Raw genomic sequence first — 20873 nt, 5'->3', positions numbered from 1 at the left:
TCAGCCTCCTGAGTAGCTGGAATTACAGGCATGTGCCACCATGCCCAGCTAATTTTTTGTATTTTTAGTAGAGACGGGGTTTCACCATGTTAACCAGGATGGTCTCGATCTCTTGACCTCGTGACCCACCCGCCTCAGCCTCCCAAAGTGCTGGGATTACAGGCTTGAGCCACCGCGCCCGGCCCACACTTTTTTTTTTTAAGCTTTTTTACATACTTATCCCTAAACAATACATTAATTTTATATGCTTTTGAAACTTTATATAAGTGGAAAGTTTATATAAGAATGTGTGCATGTATGTATTTTTTCCTTCTGCTACCTACATTTTTTTTTAAGCTCAACATTCTTGAGTTTCATTTATGTTTATAAGGACAGTATCCTATTGTACAGAAATAACTCAATTTATTCATTATCCTGTTCATGGCCATTTTGGTTATTATTTTGCTATTACACAGTGCCACCATGAATGTTTTTATTCATGTTTTTAAATGTAATGTGTAATTTCTCTAGGGTATATACCTAAGAGTGGAATTGCTGAGTTATAGGAAATGCACATCTTCAGCTTTACTAGGTAATGCCAATTCCAAAAGTGATTACAGATTTATAGTCTTGTCATTAGAGTGTAAGAATTCAAGTTACATTTTATTTTTGTCATTTATTCATCCAGAAATATTTATTGGCCACTATAGCAGTAAATAAGAAGATAAAATGTCCTGCTCTCAGGAAGTTTATATTTTAATAGAGCAAAATAGCCAAAATAAATAATATAGCAAAATGGTACTTGTTTTATGGGGAAAAAAATAAAGCAAGGATAGTGCTTGTTATCGCACTGCTCATAGAGCCATATGGGAGATTTGAGTTTAAGAGGATGAGATATAACCAAGAAGTCCTGTGTTTCAGGTGGTGACTGACATAAACAGAGATGCAAATATCAGATTGGTCCTGATGCTTACATTTGATCTTAGCCAAAAGTCCGAGAAGTGATGGTCCTGATGCTTTTAAGCAGATAATGGTAGTGAAGCCGTGAGTGTTGGGGTGGGTATAGGGTTAGGAATCTTGCCATTAGCATTTTCCCAGGCCCCTTTCTTTATTCCTACTCATCCATTAGCTCTAAGGCTAAAGAATGAGTGAGGAAGCTGTAATGGGTGGTATTATTCTGAGCATTTGGGGTTCTGGGGCCTCCTATTGGCTCTTGCCTGCAGGAGAGGAGGAAAGACTTGTCTGGAACATATGGAACAGTGGAGTTCTCTTGATACAGAATTACTTGGAATTCTAGTGCTTGTTTGATTACTGAAGTTGGAAAACTGAAGGTTGGGGAATGGATGGAATTTTTCTGAGCACTTCGACCTTTAGGGATTTCTCTTGACTCCTACCAAGGAGTCCTCTGGGAAGAGTGGTTTTTCCTACAGTATGTGGAACCCCCTTTGTCAGACTTCTTAGTTTTTGTAGTCTGGTGGATGTAAAATAGTATCTTGCTGATACTACAGTAGTATCTTGTTGTATTTATTTGATTTTGCTCTAAAAATCCAAAATTTGATCATTTAAATGTCAGACTTCTTATTTTTTATCTTCTGTGTTTATTGGGCTCTACCACTGTGGAAGTTTCATTTGTCATCTCTCTGTACCATGACTAGATGCCCAAGGTTTAATTCAGCAGCTGAATCTTTTACTCTGGTAGCTTTTGTCAATAGACCCTCAGGGAACTCTGTTATACCCTGTGCTAACGCTACCTTTTGTCCACTCTGCCTGAGGAACTGAATTAGGAGCCCTCAACCATATACTGCTACCTAACTTCAGAAAACACATCAGTATATCTATCTTGACTCTCTTTCACCTGCTCTGGGGCTCCCATCAAAATATGGGCCCCATGTTGTAGCACTGTCAGAGGCTCTTCATTTACCTTTTAAATTTACTATTTTAAAATCTGAGAATCACAGCTATTATTTCTGTAAGGAAAGAGTTCTGGCTTACCACAATAAGGCCATGATTCCTTCTGTTTTTCCGGCCAGATCTTTATATTTTAACCCATGCTTTCCCCAGTGTCTCTTATTACTCTCACAGGATCGAGCCTCAGAATTTACAAAAAGAACATGGGAGAAAGGCTTGGTATATAGTACTCTGACAATCTATGACACTCTCTAGGTGACCTTCTACATACATCCTACTGTCCCACCTTGTTTACATGCTACATTCAGTGTCATGAAGGAGTGCAAAGATGATGATAGTATCTGCAAATTCCAACTGATTTGCTATGCATTTTGCAAGAATAGCTTAGGACTATTGCTTAGGGCTATGCCTTACTTGCCTTCTCAGACTGACACTGTGCATAAACCAATAAAACTAGATGGTGGGCAATGAGACCTGCCCCTTTGATTTTTTTTTTTTTTTTTTCTGGGATTTCATTCAACTTCCTATGGTTAGCTTTTAAGACTATTATGTAAAAGTCGTGTAAGCTTTTTTTGTGGATGGATTGAAACCTATTAGGGAAAGCCTGTCATTGTTATTGTTATCCCATAAGTTATGGGAATGCCATACCTGGCACTGATTTTACAGAAGAGATGTACAGGAGATCTCAAAGTTTTACCAAGTTAGATGTGATTGTACAGACCTTATGCAAGGTACATATGGAGTAAAAAAGAAATACAGTCCTAAAAAATTAAGCTAGTCCTAGTATAAATGATCTAGAATTCTTTCTAGTACCAACAGATCAATTGGTTTGAACCCATGTTAAATAGTCATGGGAAAACCCATGAGACATTTCTTATCTGCCTGTAACTAACCTGAATAATTTCCAAATGCATGTTTCTAATAATAATGTGAGGAACTGCAAAACCCATATGAGTCGTCTGAAGTGTTGTCATTTACAGGTATGTGATGCATTCCAGGTTCTCCATCCAACTCAGCATCAGCTACTTCACGGCAACTGGGTCCTGATTAATGTTCTCCCAAGGCAGACTTCACTGGATCTTCGCTCAAGACGACTCTGCCAGGTTTTTCTGACCCCTCTACATTGCTATAAAGTGTCAAGGCCTTAAGACTTGGGTACGTGTATTACAACGGCAAGAGTGCCAGCACCAACAAAAGACCCATTGGACCTGTCAGCTCCTCTGTTTCACCAAGCAGACACAATAACCTTCCCAACAAAGCAGAGTAAGCCAAGTGCCTCTGTGTGACACCACCAGCAGCTGATAACGCATAAGAAAAATATAACTAATTTAAACTAGAGCCCTATCTCTTCTTGAGAAGCTGGGATTTGAAGGAGCTATCCTGAGATCTGTACTGCTAGTAAGTGACTGATAACATTATAAACTGGATCGGTCCCTGAGTTCAGAGACTGAGTTGCAATTGAGTGAAAAATAGACAACGAAATCTTGAAGAATTGCACTGAGGTGCAAACCAAGTTTATTTGGCTCTCCAAGTAATATTGGTTGAACTAAGAAATTGGTAAACCAAACCTGTATTAGGACTGGTTGTTTGGGTGTCTCTCCTTGTCATTGTTGCCTCTTGCTGTTACATTGCTGTCTGTGTTGTCTTACTAGGTCCAGATGTTTTCCGATAATTCGCATTGCCCTGATTGTGGACAACAGTGGTTCCCTAGTTTAGAACTAGGCCACTGGTTGTACCAAACTGAACTTGTTGAAAATGAATGTTACCAGGTATTCTTAGACCGTATTAACAGAGCTGATTATTGCCCTGAGTGTTATCCTGATAATCCTGCTAATAGAAGCCTTGTTCTTCCTTGGTCTTTCCCACTTGAGTGGGCTCCCCAAAATCTCACCAGATGGACCTTTGAGAAAGCTTGCCATCCATTTCTTCTGGGTCCTCCACTGGTTAGAAAAAGAATACATGACTCTCGAGTAGCTGGTTTTAACCCAGCATTACAGTTAATCTTGACCAGAACAGATAAAACCTTAAACAAAAAGCTGGGCCAAAACAAATAGCTTCTGTCATAGTCAAAATTGTCAAGTCTAGAGGCTTTTGTGTGGTTAGCCCAAAGAAGATGGAAAAATAATTCCTTTCTAAATCTGACCCAGATTGTTACTACTTTGGGGGAACTGCTTAAATTGTTGGATCTGCTTCTGTGGCCTACACATATTTTGCTCACCCTGAATTTAGTCAGTATTCCGGCCAGATTGTCCATCTAGACTGAGGCTAATCCATATTTCCTATTAACAATGATTTGGAACTTACCACTTCTAAAAAACTTTCTGCAGCTTAAATAGTGACATATGAAAGGTAGTCCTAGAGGGCAAGTCTCATACTATGTGCTCCATAATGGTATTTCTAATGATAACTTTTGTGGGAAAGCATCCTTGTTTTAGCTGGATCCTAGATTAGTCCAGTGAATTTTAATAAGAAGTTACACTGTTATAGACTCCACTTCTTATGCATTAGTCAGTGATGATATATATAGATAGATATATAGATAGATAAAATTTATCCATATATAGCCATCTCTTAATCATTGGCCCTCTTTGGCCCATCCTCAGTGTGGCTATGACATTATTGATTACTGGTCACTGTCAGATAAATCACATTCTATTAGGAAATACCTACGTAGGTTTTGCCGAAACATGCAGAAATGCCACCTGTCTAATACTTACTTGGCTTTACATAAACAAAAGACTGTTTTGTCTTTGTCGTGACTGAATTTACAACGTCCTCCCCTGGAAATGGAAAAGTACCTATCTAGGAGATGTATGACAAAAGAAATTATCAAGCCTGACCTCATATATATTGTGAACAGTCTAGGGGAAGCATCTTCTTAGAACTAAGAAGATCCTGCTGAACATTGGCCACATTCTGAACTCTATTGTTCATGAAAATCATAGACCCAGAGTTGGGGTTAAGCCACTTAGAAAAAGCTGTTGAAAGCATCTCAGAGTCCACTGAATAATTTTTAAATTACAGTTAACATGCCAGGTATCAAGGTATCTACTGCTTTTATATCACCTCAATAATATTATCAAGGTCCCAGCTTCTTTCTGTCCTTCCCGCTTGGGATCTTTTTCTTTTTTTTTGCTTTTGCTTTTTTAAAAGTAGTGACAAAGTCTTGCTGTATGGCCTAGGCTGGCTGGTCTCCAACTCCTAGGCTCAAGCCATCCTCCCACCTTGGCCTCCCAAGGTGCTGGGATTACAGGTGTGAGCCACCTCACCCAGCCTAGGACCCATGTTTGCTCTTTGTCCCTATGGTTTTTTTCTCAATACATATGGTATGACTTCTTGTTGTACCAGACTTTGTAATCCCTAGAAAAGGCTGGAAGTGGAGAGCAAACGACTTTCTTTCAAGTCTGTCTTTTATTTGGGAATCAAATCTTTTCCAAAAATCCCTAGCAGATTTTTTTCTACATCTCATTAGAAAGTACCAGTTTATAAGGGAGCCTGGGAAAGTTTGGCAAAGGGGAATAGGGTCAGCATTGCCTGGGTAGGGCACATTGCCTCCATTAATGAAATCAGGGCTCTTTTTATTTTTTTGAGACAGAGTCTTGCTCTTTTGCCCAGGATGGAGTGCAGCAGCGCAATCTCTGCTTATTGCAACCTCCGCCTCCCAGGTTCAAGCGATTCTTCTGCCTCAGCCTCCCAAGTAGCTGGGATTACAGGTACCCGCCACTGCACCTGGCTGGTTTTTGTGTTTTTAGTAGAGATGGGGCTTCATCATGTTGGCCGGGCTGGTCTCGAACTCCTGACCTCATGTGATCCACCTGCTGCAGCCTCCCACAGTGCTGGGATTACAGGCATGAGTCACTGTGCTTGGCCAGGTCTCTTTTAGCAAGGAAAAAGTGAGGAATGAATGGTTTTTGGTGTGCAGCAAATCATACTTGCCACATGTTGTGAAACCTAAACGTATTTGTTAGTCTGTATGAAGAATGTACCCCAGAGATCCACCCTGTATCTGCCTTATGTCTCTTACAATGGAGGTTCTCTCCTGTTATATTGCTGAATAAACTATGTGAACTGCTAAATTGAGTGAAGACCAGTTAGTTTATCGCTGTTTAATGAAGAACTTCACTATCCTATAACTCTTCCTAAAAAGTGAAAATTTACTTTGAGAGAATACTTTTGAGAATAATATTATGATTAGTAGTATTGGCCCTTAAATTTTTTCAGTTATTAGAAAATGCTTGTTACAAGGACATATACTAAGAAACAGTCTGCAAATGTGAAAATTTAAATATCAGCAAAATAGAGAAAAGGTCTTTGTTTCTGTTTTAACCAATCTCTCCGTTAACTAGTAAGATCAGATTAAAAGGATTTATACCATTGATTTCTCAAATCAATACCTAAGCAGAACTTGGGAGAGCTTGTTTAAAAATGTACATTTCCTGGGGGCTGCGGTGGCTCAGGCCAGTTGTCCTGGTGTTTGAGGAGGTGAGGCTATGCGTTCGAGGCCAGCCTGGGCAACAACAACTTCTCATTCATTTGAAAACTAAATGCAGATTTCTTGGTCTGTTTTAGAAATTTTGATTCTTCAGGTTGCTTGTAGAGCCCAGGAATCTGCATATTATAAATAACACCTCAGGCCGGGTACAGTGGCATGTACCTTTTATCACAGCTACTTGGGAGGTTGAGGCAGTAAGATTGTTTGAGCCCAGGAGTTCAAGACCAGCCTGGGCAAGATAGTGAGACCCCTGTCTCTTTCAAAAAAAAGAGAAGAAAGATAAATAGTACCTTGGGATATTCTGATGCAGGCGCTCTATGGACCACACTTTGAGAAATGCTATAGTAATATGTCCATAGTGTTTACTTATCTGGCTTACAAGGATGGGAGCAGAGTACTTATAATACTGCAAGATAGTACCATTTATTTGGTAATACTGGTAATGTAAAAAGAGGTTTCCTGTCAGACTGAAGATCACTGTTGATAATTTAGGTCATAACTTAGCCACATTTTTCTCATTATTTAAACTAATCAGGACTGTTTCAGTCCTCTTCACAAACAGTTTTGTTTGGTGTCATTATAAGCTATGTGAATATACAGGCAAGAAAAAGGAATCAAAAATGTTAATTTTAATATTAAGAAGGTTCCTTTGCCTTCAAACATTATCACATACCTGTTATATGGTAAGCTGTCAGAAATCAGCATCATGTAGTAGAGGTCATAAAACTGAGCAAAGAAAATTGAGGAGGGCTTTGAACACAGCTTTTCACTTTAGATCTTTCTAGTATGGCTTCAAATATTGCAGATTATTCTAGAATACTCCATAGTTGATGTGAATAATGAATTTTATTAAAATATAAATGCTGTGTTGGTAAAATTAATTCTAATGACAAATGATCTGGAGGGTTACTCAGTGTTTTAAAGAGTGTGAGCCATACTAGTCTCTCTTTTTATAGTGTGGAAGAATGGGTAATACTGCTTATATGTTATGGCAGCATTTCTAAAATGACCATTATAACTACTTCCTGTTATTTTACAGCAAACCTGGGAGTGGAAGGGTTAATGGAAACATGCAAGGGCAGACCGGAAAGCCACCAAAGAGGTGGCTTTTGGGGGATGTGAGTGGTGAGGTAAGATTCATCTCTGAGTTACAGGTGAAGGAAGTCCAGGCAAACAGGAAGGCAGAAATGAGTCCATGGCATCCAAAGAATATGTGGCAGTCCACATTCATAGCTGTCTGTAAAAGTGAGATGAACCATAGCCCTTTCATCTCTCCTGTCTCCCTGGCAACCCTGAGTCTCCATGGAATTTTGGGGACACAGCTTGAAAATTGCTTTTTATAGAGGCAAAATAATGGCCTTGCAGCCAGCTGGGTTTGTATTCTAATTCTGACATTATTAAATGACCTTGAGCATTTTAACCTCTCTGTATCTAGTTTCTTCATCTGTGACAAAGGTTGTGTAATAATACCTACCTCATCCTGTTGTGAGGTTTAAATGCAATAACATATACCAAACATATGGCACATACTAAATCTTTAGGATGAGGAAAGATATAAGGCAAGAAAGCAAAAGCAGAAGTTACAACTGGGGAATAATGTGGAGTCTTACTTACTGTTTTGTTGTTTTGAGACAGGGTCTTGTTCTGTCACCCAGACTGGAGTGCAGTGGCACCATCATGACTCACAGGAGTCTTGACCTCCTGGGCTCAAGTGATCCTTCCACTTCAGCCCCCTAAGTAGCTGTGACTATAGGCTTGCACCACCACACCCAGCTAATTTTTGTATACAAAAATTTTACACAAAGAAGGAGTATTGCCATGTTGCCCAGACTCGTCTTGAGCTCCTGAGCTCAAGTGTCCTGCTCACCTCGGCTGGAGCCACCATGCCTGCTGAGTCTTAGTTTTAGAACAGGGATGAAAGCCAATTGTTTGAACTGATGCTGAATTATAAACTTATTGGCTGGTAGCTCACACCTGTAATCCCAGCACTTTGGGAGGCTGAGGCAGGAGGATGGCTTGAGCCTAGGAGTTCAAAACAAGCCTAAGCAACATAGTGAGACCCCAACTCTACAAAAAATTTTTAAGAAGAAATAATTAGCTGGATGCAGTGGCATGTGCCTGTAGTGTCTGCTGCTCAGGAGGCTGAGGTAGGAGGATCCCTTGAGCCTCAGTGAGCTATGAGCTTGAGGCTGTAGTGAGCCATGATGGTACTACTGCCCGCTAGCCTGGGCAGCAGTGAGGGCCTGTCTCTAAAAACGAAAACAAAAAACTTCTTAAATCTCTCCTGATGAAGGACAAGATTGGTTTTGGGACTGAGGTTGAGCCTGTAGTGTAAGTCAAATGGTCTTTGTTGTAAAGATTAAAAGGCCCGGCCGGATGAGGTGGCTCACGCCTGTAATCCCAGCACTGTGGGAGGCTGAAGCGGGTGGATCACGAAGTCAAGAGATAGAGACCATCCTGGTCAACACAATGAAACCCTGTCTCTACTAAAAATACAAAAATTAGCTGGGCATGGTGGCGCACACCTGTAGTCTCAGCTACTCGGGAGGCTGAGGCAGGAGAATTGCTTGAACCCAAGAAGCAGAGGATGCAGTGAGCCGAGATCGCACCACTGCACTCCAGCCTGGGTAACAAGAGCAAAACTCTGTCTAAAAAAAAAAAAAAAAAAAAAAAAAGAGTAAACTGCTAGCAGGTAGACAAACATGTAACAGTCCAGTGCATAAAAAACATTATAATGACAGCAACAAACCAAAACTAAACCAAGAAAGGACAAATCGGACTCACATTTCTCCAGTGCTAGATTTCTAGTAGACAACACTCTTCCTGTTCCTTCCCTAGATAAAAATGCAGCCCAAAGTTCTGACCACAGATTTCTTCAAGAAAGACCTGTGGATTCTGCAAGAGTAAGAGCCTAGAAAGAGAGAATGAGGAAATGAACACTGATGTCCAGAGAGAAAACAGGAGAGATGGAGACGGTCTGGCTTCACTCTCTCTCCTGGTAGGACTGGCACAAAAGCGGGTCAGAGGCAAAATTTCCTAACAATGCCTCCTCTGGGAAATGTTACTCCTACTCACTTCAAGCACTGCAGAGTCAACATACTCTTTTCTGTGGCTTCAATTCTGCAAGGTTCAAGTCTGACAAAAAATCATGTATACTTAGGCCGGGAGTGGTGGCTCACGCCTGTAATCCCAGCACTCTGGGAGGCCGAGGCGGGCGGATCACCTGAGGTTGGGAGTTCAAGACCAGCCTGACCAACATGGTGAAACCCCGTCTTTTAAAAAGAAAAAAAAGAAAATCATGTATACCTGATTAGCAGGGTACAAAAGCAAGACAGAGAGAGAGAGGGGGACAGAGAATCTCTTGGGAGAACTAAATGCATAGACAAAGAAGCAGACTTGGGCTGGCGTGGTGGCTCACGCCTGAAATCCCAGCACTTTGGGAGGCCAAGGTGGGTGGATCACTTGAGGTCAGGAGTTCGAGACCAGCCTGGCCAACATGGTAAAAGCCCATTTCCACTAAAAATACAAAAATTAGCCAGATGGTAGTGGTGCGTGCCTGTAATCTCAGCTATTTGGGAGGATGAGGCAGGAGAATCACTTGAACCCAGGGGGCAGAGGTTGCAGTGAGCCGAGATCATGCCATTGCACTCCAGCCTGGGCAACAGAGGGAGACTCTGACTCAAAAANAAAAAAAAAAAAAAAAAAAAAAAAAAGGCCTGGAGGGATGGATAACCCAAGCCAGATTTTTGTCACAATTTCTAGGCCCATTTTGTAATCTTAATTATGGTAGATATAATTCCTGTATTTACCTTAGATCACCTGAGGCTTTCCACAGCAGATAAACAGATTCCTGATGTGACAGGTCCCTGAAAAGGAAAAAGAAAAGAAATAGAGAAAAATTGAAAGATATGTACAAATTCGCTCAGGTCATATGTGCTAGAGTCACAATTCAAATCTAGATTTAAGTATTCCAGAGTAAGGGTGCTTTGTGGTATGCTTCATGCAAGCTTATTAAAGGGTCATGATTAGGTCCTACGTCCAAACTACCCGAGTTCAAAACCTGACTGCCCTCAGTAGTCACATGTTCTTGGGTAAGCTTCTTAACCTTTCTGTATCTCAGTTTCCTCATCTCTAAAATAGTAGGAATATTAATAGTTTGCACCTCATAAGATTGTTGTGAAGATTAAATGAGTTAATAAAGTGCTTTGAATGATGCCTGGCACAAAGATGGCACTCAATAAATAGTAGTTCTTAGAGCTGTTGTGTGTGCTTTATATGTTATTCTTTTTCGCAGCAGGACTGTAACTTGTTTCAGGGCCAAGATATCAGTTTCTTTTTATCCCTAGAGCCTAAAAATGGCATCATTCACTAAAATAAAATTGTGTTTAAAAGTAAAGATATATACTTAATTCTACCCCAACTGTCATACATTTGTCATGATGGCATTTATGTCTAAACCGCCATGCTGGAATGGCTGATTTCTTTTTTGCTCTTCTTGGCTGCTAAACTTCTCATTTTCTTCTCCATTTAAAAAATGGTCTTAGTGCTTCCTGACACCTATCCCCCTCGCCCTTCCCCAGGTTTTTCCCAGGTCTCCATCCCCTCCCCTCTTTTTCACTGGTCCCCATGGCAACGCTAGCAGTTTGCAGGATGGAGTTGGAGAGATCTTTTGCTCTCCCAGCTCTGATTTTGTTCTCAGAGGCAGCTTTTCCATGTCCTGTCTCCTCCCAGCTGGTTGTGACAGAATGTCTAGGAGGCCATGGTGGAAGCGTACCTCTGTAACACAAGGTCATTGCATGTAGGCTCAAAGGGTTTCCATTACAGGCCTTGCCTTTTGATACTTAATTTTTTTTACAGAGACTAATTTATTATTCATTTAAAAAGACAGTAACTACATCACACATATAGAAAAGTACAGAGAATAATATAACAAGACCTGTGCCCAGATCTAAAATACATGAACATTTTATCACATTCATCTCAGTTGTTATTTTTTTTATTGTTGAATGTTTTTCTATGATTAAAGTTTTTTTTTTTTTTTTAAGGAAACTTTATGTGTACAGTTGACACCCTCTTGTATTCCTTGCAGAAGCAAGCACTAAATGGAAGTTGATGTGTATCCTTTCCATTTATGTATTTATTTTTTGTTATCAATTATATATGCAAATAATGTAAAGAGTAACAAAAAAATAGAATGTTTTCAAACCTTCATTAGTATCAATTATATATACATACACACGCATATATATGTATGTACACATATATATTTTGTTTGTTTTTTCTTCTGAGACAGGGTCACTCAGGCTGGATTGCACTGGCATGATCTTAGCTCACTGCAGCCTTGAACTCCTGGGCTCAAGGGATCGTCCTCCTTAGCCTCCTGAGTAGCTGGGATTACAGGCATGTAATACTATGCCTGGCTACTTTTTACATTTTTTTGTAGAGACATCGCCTCATTATGTTGCCCAGGCTGATCCCGAACTTCTGGACTCAAGCAATCCTCCTGCCTTGGCCTCCTAAAGTGTTGTGAAGATTAAACGAGTTAATCCATAAAGAGCTTTGAATGCTGCCTGACACAAAGAAGGCACTCAATAAATAGTAGCTTTTATAGTTGTTGTGTATGCTTTATATGTTATTTGTTTTCATAGCAGAATTGTAACATCCTAGCTTACATGCATGAGCCACCATGCCTGACCCAAATTTATTTATAAACATGTAATAGGTATTGAATTGTAGTTAGCCTTATAGCACTTAATTTTGTATGTTGGAGTCTTCTAGGCCTGGTTATGCAACTTCAGTGCAAAAGTCATTTGGTATACCACACAATGGCACCTACTGGGTAGTCAAAGCATTTACCATTTTATAGTGAGATGAAGCAGAAAAGGTTGCATCTTAAAAGACAGAGCACAGGGTAGCCACTTTACAGAAGAAGCAGTGAGGCAAATCTGTGTCCCTCCTAGAGAATTCCCAGGAGATAGAAATTAAGCAAGGCATCCCTCAGCCGACCATCTAATAGGTTCTTCAAAAATGGAGAACAAAACCTTACAGCCTTAACCTGTTACAAGCCCTGATGGAGACAAAGCAAAATAATGCAAGTTTTGCTGCAGATTTCAGGGTCACAGGGAAGTGGAAATGTCTGTCAGTGATGAGGCTACATTTTATTTAAGTAGAAATATGAAAATTATCACTTCCATGTATAGAGCACTGAACACCAACATGTCACAATTGAACTTGCAAGGGATTCACTCAGAGTAAATGTCTTTCATTGCTGTATGAAGCACATAGGTCTTATCAGTTCCTTGTTGTAGAAGATACTATCAAAAGTATTTATTTTTCAGCATGCTTATGGAGGGGTTTTCCCTACAGCTATAGCAAGTCTCCAACTACCCCATTTTCCATCAGGATGAGGCTCTGCCTCACTTCCATTATGCAGTCCAGAGGTTCATAATGAACACATACCCTGATAGGGGTCAGATACTGTTCAAAAGATTGACCTGCCTGGCTGGGCGCAGTGGCTCATGCCTGTAATCCCAGCATTTTATGAGGCTAAGGTGGGCGATCATTTGAGGCCAGGAGTTGGAAACCAGCCTGGCCACATGGTGAGACCCTGTCTATGCGAAAAATAACAGAAATTAGCTAAGCATGGTGTGCACACCTGCAGTCCCCGTTACGAAGGCTGAGGCATTGTCTTGAAAAAAAAAAAAAAAAAAAAAAAAGATTGACCTGCCACTGGAACAGTGCCTCCAGATCTCTCAGATACCCTGCCATGTGACCTTTTCTGAGGCTTTGTCAAGAACTTCTTGTTTGTCCCACTTGCACTGTGAGGGAATGCTATTTCAACACTGAACAGTGATGATACGTTACAAAAGGTCTGAATAAAATGGGCTTAGGGTCTATGTGTGCTTTGTGACAGGAATGGTGTATGTCAAGCATTTATAAGATTATAGAAATACCTGTGGTGCCTTTGCAGATTCTTTTGGACTGCAACCTAGTTACCAAGTAATATATTTTTGAAAGCCTTCAGCTCTGTTTGCAATAAAGTTTATTGAGGATAATTTATGTCACATACAATTTTAAGTTTGATAACAAAGGGAACCACCACCTTAGTAAAGATGTGAAACACTTTTTTTTTTTTTTTTGAGACAGAGTTTTGCTCTTAGCCCAGGCTGGCTTGCAATGGTGCAATCTTGGCTCACTGCAACCTCTGCCTCCAGGGCTCAAGTGATCCTCCTGCCTCAGCAGCTGGGACTACAGGTATGCACCACCACACCTGGCTAGTTTTTGTATATTGTTTTGTAGAGACGTTGTCACCATGTTGTCCAGGCTGGGTTTTTTTGTTTGTTTTGTTTTGTTTTTTGAGATGGAGTCTTACTCTGTCGCCCAGGCTGGGATGATCTCGGCTCACTGCAACCTCTGCCTCCCGGGTTCAAGCACTTATTCTGCCTCACCCTCTTGAGTAGCTGGGACTACAAGCGCACGCCACCCTGCCTGGCTAATTTTTTAATATTTTTAGAAGAGATGGGGGTTTCACCATGTTGGTCAAGATGGTCTCGATCTCCTGCCCTCGTGATCCACCCACCTCGGCCTCCCAAAGTGTTGGCATTACAGGCGTGAGCCACCATGCCTGGCCAAGGCTTGTCTTGAACTCCTAAGCTCCACCCATCTGTCTGCCTTGGCCTGTCAAAATGCTGGTATTACAGGTGTGAGCCACTGTGCCTTGTCACCTTGTCATAAGTGCTTCAGTGCTGTAATTTTACAACTTTTAAAGATAATCTAATTCATTTTAATTGCTGTGTATAATATTACATTGTAAGAATATGACACAATTTTTTAAACCCACTTTCTTATTAATGAACATTTAGATTTTCTCATTTTTCCTCATTTTAAACAATACAGCAATGGATGTTTTGGGGCATGTGAATGAGTTTCTCTATTATACATCTAAAAATGGAGTTGCCGATTTGTAGAATATGTGTGCCTTAATTTTCCTTGCCATATTTCTCTCTAAAGTTGTAGTAGCAGTTTACTTCATTGCCATTAGGGTTTAAGAGCTCTCTGTATCTCTAAATCCTCATCAACATATGATATTGTCTGACTTAGCTTTTTACCAGTCTGCTGGTGTGAAATGTTATCTCACCATTAATTTATTTTTTATATTTCCTTGACTACTCTTTTTACATATTCATTAGGTTTTTATATTTCCTGTTTGTTGAACTGCTTCTTCAACCCTTTCACTCACTTTTTCATAGCATTATTTGTCTTTTACTGATTTGTGGAATTCTTTATGTGTTCTCGATTTTAATTCCTTACTGGTTGTATGTGTTGCAGATATTTTTCTAGTCAGAGATTTTTAATTTCGATATCTTGTGTAGAAATTAAAAATTTTGTAATGTATTGAAATTTGTGAAATTTCCCTTTCTGGTTTGTATATTGTATATCTTATTTAGGAAACCCTTGCAGTTATAAAGATATTTTATATTTTCTTCTCAAAGTTTAAAAGTTTTGTTTTTTACATTTAGGTCTTTAATCTGGACTTGATTTTTGTATGAGGTAGGAGACAGAAATTTTCCCTCCATTTGAATAGTCAGTTGTTCCCAAACAATTTTTTTTTTTTTTTTAAATACAGAATCTTGCTCTGTCACCCAGGCTGGAGTGCAGTGGTATGATCTTGGCTCACTGCAACCTCCATTTCCTGGGATCAAATGATTCTTCTGCCTCAGCCTCCTGAGTAGTTGGGATTACAGGCATGTGCCACCATGCCCAGCTAATTTTTGTATTTTTAGTAGAGACGGAGTTTCACCATGTTGGTCAGGCTGGTCTCGAACTCCTGATCCTCAGGTGATCTGCTCACCTTGGCCTCCCAAAGTGCAGGGAATACAGGTGTGAGCCACTGTGCCCAGCCTACTTTAGGTTTAAAGAAGTTTTGATAGCTGATTGCCCCACCTCTTCAGAATTATGCTGACTCTTCTTGATCTTTTGCTGCTCTTTGTGAATTTTAGGATCAGCTTTTCCATTTTACTAGAAACTAACAGTAATAATAGAAAAAAACTTGAGATTTTGTTTCAAATTGCATACTTTTGTAGATTAATTTGGAGAAAATTGGCATCAATGGTTTTGAGTCTTATTGTCTATGTGTGATATATTTTTCTGTTATCTCTTTTTTATATACTTGAATTAAGTTTTATATTTTTCTCTCTAAAGTTGTGTTTTAAAGAAACAGCTTTATTGAGGTATAATTTACAAACCGTAAAATTCACCACTGTCTAAAGATCTTGTATATCTCTTGTTAGATTTATTACCAGATATCTTTTAGTTTTTATTTCAGATTCCTTATGGTTATTGTGAGTAGCATCTTTGCTTTTGAAAATTTTTGTTACTTGTACATAGGAAACTTTTAACCTATTTTCTTGGTTTTGGCTGGCAGGGAAAAATTTTTTAACAAAACTTGAAAAGTACTGGGGACTTTTTCTTTTCTATCATGAGCTAGGATAGGAGAGAAACCTTCACTGCAACATATGATGGCTTGAAAGCCCAATCCCAAGAGCTTGAAGAACGTAAAAGAGGTGACAAGGAACCCTCCGAATCTGAGACACTTTGCTAAGTGTTTACACCAGCAGAAAGAAGGGTCTGTCCCTACTCTTCTCTTTCCTTCCAGTTTATCTGTGGCATCATTCTTTATTTATACATTCATTTATTTTTTTTCACATGATTTTAAGTTAAAATATGGAGTTCTTATTATACATTAGGCACCTTGTAGGCATTGGGGATTGAAGTTTTTAATCTGTAAAATTAAATTTTACAAAAAAGTGCTGAGTAAAACAGAAAGACAGCCAGTTGGCTAGCCTTCCAACTAGGCTGTCAAAAAAACTCTTAACACTTCACAAAGTTTTTTCATAAATATTTTTGTATTTAAGCCTCATAGATATCATTACTCTCATTTTTATAGGCAATGAATGTGAAGTAACTTTACTGATCTATTTGTTTTTGACAAAAAATAAGAATTAACTATAAAATATAAGTTTTATTGCCTATAAAATGATTTTGATTCCTTTTGTATAAAAATAATTTTCTTTATCTGTCTTTGAGCATTGCATAAAAAGGCACTGAATGAAGGGGTATCTCTCTCCATGTTTTACAAAACAATACCTCAAGAAAACCAAAGTCAGTGCAAATGTGTAGCGGTACCTCAAAGCAGCCATCTCAGTTTGTGGGAACCTCTTGTGTTGTTACTTTTTAATATAAGTGAAACCTTCTGATAGGCAGACTATGAGAAAGTATCTGGGACAGAAATTGAAGGCCTCCAGGAAATCTGCAGTGATTGTTTCAGCAGTGACTTAAATTTCTACTCTTAGATTTATTTTTTATTTTAGTTCAAGCTATTCTCTTGAAGATTCTGGTCACTTGGTCTTACTTTTTATACTCTTTCAACTATGCTGGAATGTATTAGGAGATTATGATACTGATGAAAGATTAATAATCTGGAGCTTTAATAGTCTAGGATTTGGAGTGTGATTCTCATGAAAGGAACTTTTCGTCACAAAAAAAGTTTCAGAGAGGACATGTTACTCAAACTAAACATATTTAATAAATAAAGCTGATATTTGCATTTCTCCTTCGTATGGATAAAAAGTCATTTAATTTTTTTCATTTTGTTTTAGTCACTGTATATATGCCTTATTTCCTGGGTCCATGGGAAGCATGAGTCTGTTGGGACTTGGGACAAGAAGAAAACAAGACATCTTCACAAGGAAAACCAAGCACTAAAAAAAGTATCCCCCCAACTCTGGAGAGAGAGAACACAAACATGGCTGACAGCGGACTTAGGGAGCCTCAAGAGGGTAAGACTGATCTGTCCAGCACTGAGGGTGCTGCTGTAGGAAACTAGGGTATGCAGAGAGAAAATCTCTGATGACTGAAACCTGAAGTTTTAAAGTAAAAAAGCTAATTCAGTGGATTCATTTGCTTTGATTATAGTTATTCTTTCAGATTTACTGAACTTTACCATAATGTGAGACCCTAATTATAAGGAAGATAAATGTTTTAGAGACTCCAACAGTAGGGACTTATAGTAATGGAAAAATACAATGCATCTTTAAAAAATGATGGTAAATAAATCTTTAGAGTTATATACATATCCCATGATGTGCTATATTTAGAAGGGATTTTCTTCTTTTTTTTTTCTTTCTGTCACCCAGGCTGGAGTGCAATGGTGCAATCTCAACTCACTGCAACTTCTGCCTCCCAGGTTTAAGCGATTCTTCTGCCTCAGCCTCCTGAGTAGCTGGGACTACAGGCATGCGCCACCACTCCTGGCTGATTTTTGTATTATTAGTAGAGACAGGGTTTCACCACGTTGGCCAGGCTGGTCTCGAACTGCTGACCTCGTGATCTGCCCCCCTCAGCCTCGTAAAGTGCTGGGATTACAGGTGTGAGCCACTACACCCGGCCGATAATGATTCTTTGTAAAAAATGTAATTACAATACCTTTATCACACCTAAAAAGATGAATTATAATTCCTAGTGTCATCAAATATCTGGCATTCAGATATTGCTGATTGTGTCATAAATATTTCTTTAATGATTGGCTTATTCGAAACTGGATCTAGACATTGTGGTTCACATATTGTATTTGGTTGATGGTCTCTTAAGTCTCTTAGTAAGTTAAGAGACTCCTTTTTTCCCCTTTTTTTGCCATTTAATTTCTTACTGTTATTAAAGAAATGTCTTTTGGAATTTCTCCCATCCTGCATTTTGCTGATTATATTCTTGAGGCATAATTTAATATATTCCTCTATCCCTATATTTCTTAGAAACTGGTAGCTCTAGAAGCTCGATCAGATTTCAGTTCAGTTATTTGGCAAGAATACTTCCTAGGTGGTCTAGAGTACTTCCTACTGCGTCGTATTAGGAGGTGAATGATCTGTTTGGGTTTCCCCGTTTTCGTGATGTGAAGATTGGTCACTGGGTTCAGCAGTTGTCAGTCTGGCTCATACACTGTAAAAGTTCCCATCAGCCTTTTGTGTAAAGTTTTAGCTACCATTGATGGGCACTGCCTTTCATTAGGGAAGAAGATATATTTAATATAACCAAAAGTTGGTTCTAACAATCTGTTGGTCATACAAATTGTTTTATATTAGTGTTACTTTAGATTTATTGACAAATTTTTGTTGTTGTTTAAATCATCTTTAGTGGGAGCCAACAGAAATAACGTTTAGGAAGAATGTCTTGTAAACCATGAAAATCTATATAAGTATTATTATTAAACAGAGACATCGTTAAAATATGAATTTATGGGGAATTTTTTCCAATAAGAATTATAAATTTTTATCTCAATAGACTCTCAAAAGGATTTGGAAAGTGATCCATCAATAAATCCTCAGGCACAAGAGACCACAATCATACCAAGTACTGCTGAAGAAGCTCAGACCCTACACCCTGCCGCTGGTCTTAGCAAAGGCCACCAAGACATAGAGACAATAGGTCCAGAAAGTGTAGATACAGGTGATAAATCAGAAAGTCCAGATGAAGCAAATGTGCGGAAACATCCAAAGGATCAAACAGAACATGAGAACAGCCAGAGTTTTCTGGATGGTGAAAAAGGGCATCACCTCCCTTCAGAAAGTCTGAGTGAAGAACCCTTGGATCCAGACCCCAGCCATTCTCCAAGTGACAAGTTAGGACGAGCAGATGCACACTTAGGGAGCAGCTCTGCAGCCCTCCCTACGGAAGTGACTGACGGAATGGGAGCATCTCAGGAACCACCTGCTGCAGACTCCCAGGAAGCCCAGAGTCCCGGTCATTCCAGTGTAGGGCAAGAGGGCAAGGATACCCTGAGGAGGCGACTGCTGGCCCCCGGTAAGAGAACCTCTGAACTTCTCTCCTATTTTGTATGGCTCTGTTGACTGAGAACACAGCAGAAGCCAGAGGCCTTCTTTCCAGAGAACTTTTGTGTATCTTTCATAGGATTAAGGCCTTGGAGCCCTGCCCACACTTGCACAAAGCCATACGACTGAGTTGATTTTAGAATGAGGTTTAGCTTATTCCACTATATTAAGTTGCTTCCTACACATAAACTGCATTTCTAAGCAAGGTTTTTTTAACTGTTAATGTGATATGACAAAAAGGGGCATGACTTTTAAAAAATTCGCTTTTGGCTTTTTATTTCTTATGAGAGTATTTTGACGTACAATTTTTGAAATCTTTTACTTTTTGGGAAACTAAATGTTACATCAATCAAGAGATGGGTATATTTGAAAATGAGCATTAATGGGACAGTATCCTTAACTCAGTCACGTTTCAGTTTTATAGGACTTTAAGTCAGTTTCTCTATACCTGACTTTGTCTGCCTATATGCTAAGAGGAACAACCATGTCTTCCCTTATGGAGGAAAGTATTGCAGTGTGCGAAATCCTTAAATGGAACTCAAGAGGTGTGAATTCTAGTTGTGGCCCTACCACTTGTTAACTTGGGTGACCTTGGGAAAGTCTCTTCACTTCCTGGTGCTTCAATTTCCCATTTGTAAAACAAAGAAGTTAGACGAGATGATATCCAAAGATTCTTCTAGCTCTCACTTTCTGTGATTGTCTACGTGGATTTGTATTTTATAAGCACTTGGAAGAGCTCAGTCTGAAATGCCCATTTGCCAATGCAGTTGCATATGCACCAGGTGCGATTGCATAAGCCTCCCAGTTACTTGGGTTGCTGAGGTGGGAGAACTGCTTGAGCCCAGGAGCCCGAGCCTGCAGTGTGTAATGACCACGCTTGTGAGTAACCTGTACGTTCTAGCTAAAGCGCCTGGGCCATGTAGTGAGACCTCATCTCTTTAAAAAAGAATTCACTGTTAGGCAGGTTCACTGTAAGTAGAAAAAATAATGTTTTGTTTTGTTTTTTGTTTTTTTTAGCTGGAGTCTCACTCTGTCGCGCAGGCTGGAGTACAGTGGCATGATCTCTGCTCACTGCAACCTCTGCCTCCTAAGTTCAAGCGATTCTCCTGCCTGAGCCTCCTGAGTAGCTGGGATTATAGGCGTGTGCCACCATGCCCAGCTAATATTTTTGTATTTTTTAGTAGAGGCGGGGGTTTCATCATGTTGGTCAGGCTGGCCTTGAACTTCTGACCTCGTGATCTGCCAGCCTCAGCCTCCCAAAGTGTTGGGATTACAGGTGTGAGCCACCATACCTGGTAAAAAAATATTGTTTAAAAAAATCCAGTTTAGGCTGGGTGTGGTGGCTCACACCTGTAATCCCAGCACTTTGGGAGGCCAAGGCAGGTGGATCACGAGATCAAGAGATAGAGACCATCCTGGCCAACGTGGTGAAACCCCATCTCTACTAAAAATACGAAAATTAGCCAGGCATGGTGGCACATGCCTATAGTCCCAGCTACTCGCAAGGCCAAGACAGGAGAATCGCTTGAACCTGGGGGGTGGAAGCTGTGGTGAGCCAAGATCGTGCCACTTCACTCCAGACTGGCAACAGAGCAAGATTCCATCTCAAA

The 20873-nt window shown here is 39.7% G+C and overlaps 2 protein-coding genes across 2 annotated transcripts in view; both read left to right on the top strand.

The window, feature by feature from the left end:
• Nucleotides 1-5967, top strand: part of LOC108301312 (torsin-1A-interacting protein 2) — a 15194-nt gene extending 9227 nt beyond the window's left edge. Inside the window, exon 3 of the mRNA XM_017524442.1 lies at nt 2868-5967. Coding sequence (XP_017379931.1) covers nt 3546-3941 — 396 coding nt within the window. The 5' untranslated portion in view covers nt 2868-3545 and the 3' untranslated portion in view covers nt 3942-5967. The remainder of the gene's footprint in view (nt 1-2867) is intronic.
• LOC108301310 (torsin-1A-interacting protein 2) overlaps nt 1-20873 on the top strand; it is a 34920-nt gene that overhangs the window by 9227 nt on the left and 4820 nt on the right. The window contains exons 3-5 of the mRNA XM_017524439.2: nt 2868-3285; nt 17038-17217; nt 18716-19234. Coding sequence (XP_017379928.1) covers nt 17184-17217; nt 18716-19234 — 553 coding nt within the window. The 5' untranslated portion in view covers nt 2868-3285; nt 17038-17183. The remainder of the gene's footprint in view (nt 1-2867; nt 3286-17037; nt 17218-18715; nt 19235-20873) is intronic.

The sequence above is a fragment of the Cebus imitator genome, unplaced genomic scaffold, assembly GCF_001604975.1.
Source record: "Cebus imitator isolate Cc_AM_T3 unplaced genomic scaffold, Cebus_imitator-1.0 Scaffold33, whole genome shotgun sequence".
NCBI lineage: Eukaryota > Metazoa > Chordata > Mammalia > Primates > Cebidae > Cebus > Cebus imitator.
This window is presented reverse-complemented; position numbering and strand designations above follow the sequence as displayed.